This window comes from Cryptotermes secundus, unplaced genomic scaffold (assembly GCF_002891405.2).
Source record: "Cryptotermes secundus unplaced genomic scaffold, Csec_1.0 scaffold251, whole genome shotgun sequence".
In the NCBI taxonomy this organism is placed as follows: domain Eukaryota; kingdom Metazoa; phylum Arthropoda; class Insecta; order Blattodea; family Kalotermitidae; genus Cryptotermes; species Cryptotermes secundus.
Window position 1 is genome coordinate 494,647 of NW_019744108.1, and position 7,361 is coordinate 502,007.

Consider the following 7,361-nt stretch of genomic DNA (forward strand, 5'->3'; position numbering starts at 1 on the left):
AATATTTTGATTGTAAATTAATTTTAATACCATACATACATATACATGTCTTTTTATGTTATTTCAAGTATTTTACTTTTAAATAATTTTCAAAATATTACCGACAACAAGTTCGTTACTGAAATATATCCACTCAGAAACACAACCCAGTATTAATATTGAGTCTATGGAAATGCGATAGAGAATTAGTAACTACGTCACAGATGGATATAAAACGTAAAATATATGATATATCAACCTGGGAAAAACATTTATTTCTCGACATACCCTCCACAAACATTGATACACTTGTCCCATCGCTTTATCATTGCGTAGAAACCGGAAGCATAGAAGTACTTGACTGTTGTCTCAGCCACTTCCGCACCTCCGTTTCAAATTCATCATCAGCGCAACATTTTCACTAAGGTCTCTTTTAGCGAACCAAACACATGTAAGTCAGTAGGAGCCAAGTCCGGGCTGTAAGGCGGATGTTCAAGAAGTTCCCGCTGTAGTTCTTGAATTCTCTCCTGGGTTGACCAGTCAGTATGGGGTCTGGCATTGTCATGATGAAGCAGTACCCTTCTTACCAGGTGGCCCTGACGTTTTCTGAGAATTGCATCTGAAGCTTCAACAGAACTTCAGGGTATAATGCAGAATTAACATTTTCACCACGCTTCTGAAAATAGGCTAACAATACTCGCCGATAATCCAAAAACACGATAAGCATAAACTTCTCAGTAGATGGCGTAACCTTAAACTTTTTGGTTGAAAGAAAACTGGGATGTTTCCATTGCATTGAAGCACTCTTTGATGCGAGTTGGTAGTGATGTACCCGTGATTCATCCCCAGTAACAATCCTGTTAAGCATATTTTCTGCGTCATCTGCATACCGTAAGAGATGTTGCAAGGACAGGTCCATTCGGTTTATTCTTTCTCGATCCTCCAATTCTCTGGGGCACTACCGTGCGTACACTTTCCGAAACTTCACATGATCATGCATTGCCCTGTACGCTAAACCATGGGAACACCACAGTACAGTTGCTACACTGTCTATCATTATCCTCCTGTCAGCTCGAATCAACCCTTCTACCCGCTGCACAGTAGCTTCTGTCACAACCTCAACAGGGCGATCTGATGGGGCATCATCTGCGACTTTCGAACTTCCTTGAAAATTTCTCGACTAAGTTGTGAACGGCTTTACGCGACAAACACTTCCCACCGTAAACAGGAAATGTTTCTTTATGAATATCCTTTTGAATTGAGGCCTTTTGTCCACAGAAAAACACAAATGAACGCTGTTCTTCGGTAGCATACCCTCAAGCACGGTCCCCATTTTACTACTGAAACTAGCATCTTAACATCCGCATGCGCGTCTACTATCTAGACTGTCATGAAGCTGGACTGTGCTGCTACCTATTGATACAAATAGGGAACCTATTTGGTCCATCACTGCTGTTTTACTTCCATCTGTGACCTATTTACTGAGTCTCTCTCGTATCTTCTTTAATTTACACATTTTTGATCAAGTGAAGATAATCAGGATTGCAGTTAATACGTAACTCTATGTAAACATATATCTACATTTGGAATTTCATCTTAAACCAACGCCTGCGAAATAAAGCAGTTCACTTAATGAAACGCGGGTGCCCTGATAAACTGTTTCACCAAAGCTGTATGGTGATGTCATGGTTCTTCTCTACTCTGCAGTTACATCTGGAACTGTCGGAGTTTATATCAGCTTTGGACTAACATGATACACAACCGGAGCCAGCTGCACTTCTTCCGTTTCTTTCAACTTGGTGACTCCAGGGATATCTGTAGTGTGGCTCTCATCTTGAGAACCTTCCATATTTGTAGAACCCTCACTTCTGGAATATTCGGTCTGTGACACCATCTCTTCAGGAACATAAATAGATTTCACTTCATCGCTTTTCATTGGCTCAGCTAATTGATGGTTTTTATTATCTGTTTTATCAGTTGCAGCGTTTCCATCATGTTCTACACCTTTCATATCTCTATTGTTGCTGATTACTTTTAGAGTTTGGTTTTGAGATTCAGTGTCAGGAACAGTAACATGGTATTCTCCGTTATCTTTCGGATAACTTGAGGATATCTCATCGTTTTCAGATTCATTATTTTCCACATTGCCTTTACCATGCGTAGATTTGCCTTCTCTACTTTCTGACTCAGTTGTTGACTCATCCTCTTCGACATCAGTTTCTTCAGTCGAATTCCCTTCATCATTTTCCTGTTCTCCTGAGCCATCCTCAGAATTACTTTCATACTCCTCTGGCTTCTCATAGTCCTCAGATTCACCTTCACCTCTATTATGATAATCGTCTGGTTCTTCTAGCTCTTTACTTTCTGTCATGGATTCTTCATAAGATTTTTCATGGTAATCTTCATCTCCTTCATACGTTGTACCCACAGAATAATCCCCACTGTCGTAATATTCCTTTCCTTCTTGATTTTTTTGGGTTTGTTCTTCCATTCCTTCTTCTTCTTTCTCGTTTTTTCCTTCTTCCTCCTTCCAGTCCTGGCTTTCCTCAGAGTCATCATCATAATGTTTGAATTCTCCTTCTTCCTCCTGCTGTTTTGCATCGGTTTCTGAAGCCATTAGGAGCACGCGCTCTCCAACAAGGGTCAGCACTAGCCCCGGTCCGCCACGAGGAGTTCCCAATTGAGCACCGTTGTTAATCAGAAATGGTTGCAACACAAATGCAGGAAGGGCTCCGCAGACACCGGCGGTCAGAACAGTCATCGCCTGCGTGGAAACAAATTGAAAGTCAGATAAATAACAGAATTGTGCTGAAAGAGTGCCTCTTGGTAGTGTTGCGTCAAATCGAAATGTTTTTTCATTCCCTCACAACGGTGTTGATAGGTGGAAGTGGAGCATTGGTGATGATACTCGAGAGGATAGATAATTCTGTGAAAACACTGCCCCCACGTCGCTCTGTCCGCCACTAACTCTACATTGATTCACCTCAGGTTGAGCCGTGGTCCCCTCTGGGGTAATTCGGCAATTTCCCATCTGATAAATGTCCTGACATATAGTTAACGACTTAATGGGACTGAAACTAAAAATCCGAACACCTCTGATTTCAAAGCTTATCACTGGACATGGCTCTGAGTCAGTTTTATCCAAGTCCAGTTTTTTCTTAATTTCCGTACATTTGTAACCTCCCTTGTGATTCCAGGTCTTCCACTTAGAGTCTTTCAAACGACTTCCGCGAATATTTCTCTGTTAACTTTACCTTCTTGTGGAACTACATTTCGTGCCTTCATAGCCTCCTTGATTTTGCTATCCTAGAACCACTGGGCGACCTGTATTGGATAGACCACTAAGTTCCTCCTTATGCAGCCCAGGTATTTCAATCCGGTTTGGACTTGTAATGCTTCTTAGAAGATGGAGTGTTGTAATGTATAATATCATATTACACCCCATCGGTTACGAAAAATCGAACTGGGGTTTTCCCAAATAGGAAAGCAAAGCGTAACATTTCGACTGTGACATGTGGTTACCAAAATACTGAATGGACTAAACTAAAGAATATCTTTAAACATTTCATACCGATGGGAATATATGCAAATCCTGTTTTCATTGTTGTTGCAACAATCCATATTTTAGCTGACGACTCAAATTATGAGAAATCCTTCCAATATATCGCAATAAAATTTATCGCTTGAGATCATTTACTTTCAAATCCCGGATGCGTTTGGAGTTTCAGAATATGTGAAATGAGCATGTCCCCCCCCCTCAAAAGTTAGAATTATTCATCTTTTTTTTCAGCAGTATAAATGACATACAATCATTAGAACAGACCACGAGAAGAAGGTTTATTTGATAGATGCATGAAGAGTGTTGAAAGATGCATTTCATGACTGAAACAAAACACAAGTCATCTCGTGATACCGAGTAATTAATCTCTTCATGAGGTGTCTACTGGCAACTTTCGAGCAATTCATTATTTCAACGGACACAGATTAAATGATATGTTTGGAAGTACACTGTATCTTCCAGTGTGAAGCAAAGCTACAGCAATTTTCACGGCTATTCGAGCGTGTCGTGCTGTGGATGATTCTTCTTATAATTACTCACAGAACGTCCTTCACTGAGACCTTGCAGCGCAAAATTACGATGACTTGCTTCTTCATATCGACGAAATTAGTTCACGTTACACGTCTATTCTTCTGTTCTTTTTGTGTGCGAATTTATTTCCAATATTTCATACTGTTATGTTGTGACTGACGTTACCTGACCATCCTATTTCCAGCCATATTGCTATGGTGAAGTTATCTGTTCATTTTTAAATACTTTATTTACTGTATGGTTTATTTGACGACGATTTCAGCGACTGAGACCACAGAACGACGAATGATAGATTAATTGCACTTAGGACAGAGTTTATATCATATAATTGATATAAAAATTCGAAAATATGTGAGGGAAAGCGGTCGTGGACTAATGTGAGATACTATCCCAGCATCTGCCTGCAACTACTCAGACAAATTACAATCAATCACAGTTAGGATAGCCATCTCAGATTCAAGATGTGAACCCGGGAATTCCCAAATATGGCGTAGCAGCGACTCGAAGTAGCCCGTGGCGTACGGCGATTCACGATCACAGTGGGAGCATTGCTAATGTGGGACTTCATTTTATCCCTCGACCGTAGGATAATGGCCGGCAGGGGGACCCGAGGATGCCTGATATCCTTATAGACCTGAACGAAAGGCAAGGCATACGGAGAAACCCGCACAAAATCCGGCTTCTGGAATGACTAGTACGTTTTTGATGGAAGAGGAATTCGATGTAATGACAATGATTAATGTTCTGCTCAGGGTGGCATTAACTTTCTAAACTAATATTGTTTAGGGTTCTGGGTTTAGTCTCAGGCGGCTTACACATTGCCCTGGCAGGTCTTTCATTATTTTGTACTGTATCTCTAAGCCAATATCGGGGCACTGCCTTAACATAAGCCAGAACAACTCTTCAAATATTTACTTGTTCGTTGTAGATGACCAGTTTCATTCGAAGCTATAGTACATTCTATCTGAACATCATTTCCAAATAACCTAAGAATCACTCAATCTCTATTTAAGTTTCCAAAATGTCATCTCTAAATAAGGGACACACGCTATAGTAGTTGGTTGAGGCACTATGCTACAAGCCGGAAGGTCGCGGGTTCGAGTCCCGATGATGTGGATTTTTTCAGTTTACCTAATCCTTCCAGCCGCACTATGGCCCTGGGTTATACTCAGCCTCTAACATAAATTAGTGCCAGAAATATCCCTGTGGGTTAAGGCCCGCCGGCGCTAAGGCTGACAAGCTTACTGCCATCTGTGAGCCGACTGTCTACAGAAAGTGTGGGAGCCTCGACGTCTCACAAAACTGTGGGCCTTCACAGGCTGTTAGAGGGATTGTTTTACCGAAGTTTTTGCATTTATTTTTTGTTCCTCCGTAGGTGCTACATGCCCGGTCCATCTAAAATCTTTACATTTCTCCTGAAAATATATTTAGTTAAAACTGACGTCTCTTGGAGAGTCAACTCTGGATTTACTTGGTCCATTTGGCCGCACCATAGCTCAAGCGGTTAGTCACTGGCTTCCCACCACGGCGGCCCGGGTTCGAAACCGGGTCTGCTCAAGTGGGATTTGTGGTGGACAAAGTGGCGCTGGGGCAGGTTTTCTCCGAGTACTTAAGTTTCCCCTGCCAATCTTCATTCCACCAAATTCTTCACCATAATCACCCGGGGCACGTACAATAGACCAATCAGTGGCCGACGTGCCAGGTGGACCCAGTTCGACTCCACCCACCACCATGAAAATTAAAAATAAAATTAAAAAGTATCTGTTGTGACATATTGTATAACAGTGACTCTTATTTATTAAAATATTAATTGTATTCAAGATTAATTATATGTCTATATATTTCCTTTTAGGTATGTACTGCCTTCGCTCGCTTGGAAACCGGGATCGTGGATTCGAATCCCACTCAGGGCATGGATGTGCGTTTTTCTGTGTTTGTGTGCAGGTAGAGGCTTTGCGACGAGCTGATCACCCGCCCAAGGAGTCCTACCGAACGTGTAAGATCTAGTAAAACCGAAGTGAAACGGAGAGTTCCATGGAGGTAGGCCTAGGCCCACTGGGGCTGTAGTGCCAAGAAAAAAAAATTCCTTTTCTACGCATAAATGTTGGCATGACTATACCAAATTAATTTTCTAAATTATATAAGGCGCCTTTTGTCTTCTTCCTTTTTACGTTTTGTTTTGTTTCTTCCTTTTGCATATGCTTACTTTAGGTTTGGCCTTTGGGTTATTGATTAAACACGTAAATCGATAAGGAACTGACTAAGAACTTAATTATTATAGCTTTTTATTGTTATTTTCATCTACCACTACACGTAAAATATTAATGTCATTAAACTTTTTATCCTTCCTGAAACAAGAATTAAAGACGCGTAGCTCTTCTTGCTCTCCTTTTTGTAATTTACTAATATTTTCGCTTTTAGACTATTTGCAGAATATTCAATTAAGAAGGTTTAAGAGCTGTTTTGTAAATCACAATTCTCCAGTTTCGTCTGTCCATAGAGGTATATGATATTCAGTATGAAAACAAACATAGGTCACTTACCAATTTTAAATAGCGGGACTTCATTGTTGCAGTCTGCTTGAAAAGTTTACAGTCGAATGACAATAAGCAATACCCTCACTGTCCTCTTGCTTTACGTCTTGATGCTACGCAAACAAGTTTGTAAACACCTTCTCTTATTGCGCAGCTTCTGCGCCTTCAGGAAGTTTCCAGCTAAACGTCTTCTGCGATTCTCTCAGAACGAAGAATCGTCTTCTATCCTTCGAGACTGCACTCTTTTAACTCTTCTTGTTTCAACAATTCCTGCAACTTTGTCGTTAGTTACGGGTTTTCTTGCTCTTGTTTGCTAATTCTCACACATGTATATTGCTACTGAAGCTGAATGACTATAACCAAGATAAAACCATCTCGAGGTCACAGAAACAGTTTTATTTCTTATTATATTGACTGTCTCCTTAAATGTTGTTCTTGTAATACATTGTAGTGGGGCAGATGATGACGTGAACGTAAGAGAAGTTGGCCAGAATTCAATACACGGTGAATTTATTTCAAACTGGAAGGAAGATGACACAGTTCTTACGTAATCTATTCATGATGGTTCACAGAATAACAGGTAGAAGGCAACACTAATATGAAATAAAATGTATTTCTTGTGGAGGACCGGATGGGCATTGCCTAGGCCTTTTTTGTAATTATATTTTTTTTTCATAATAAAAAAGTATTTCCTTTGGCTAGAGAGGGGCGGATGGGCATTGCGTAGGCCATTTTTGTATTTATTTTTAAAAATATAA

The 7,361-nt window shown here is 40.4% G+C and overlaps 1 protein-coding gene across 5 annotated transcripts in view; it reads right to left on the reverse strand.

Annotated features, from left to right (window-relative positions):
• Positions 1-7,118, reverse strand: part of LOC111874400 (cilia- and flagella-associated protein 251) — a 65,880-nt gene extending 58,762 nt beyond the window's left edge. For 3 of the 5 annotated variants that reach the window (XM_023869879.2, XM_023869877.2, XM_033755437.1), the window contains exon 1: positions 6,613-7,118. In XM_023869879.2, the coding sequence (XP_023725647.1) occupies positions 6,613-6,636 (24 nt within the window). In that variant the 5' untranslated portion in view covers positions 6,637-7,118. Of the gene's footprint in view, positions 1-311; positions 2,744-6,612 lie in introns of those variants that run through there. The other 2 variants (XM_023869880.2, XM_023869881.2) reach the window with 2 other exon arrangements.
• Between the last annotated feature and the right edge of the window lie 243 nt (positions 7,119-7,361).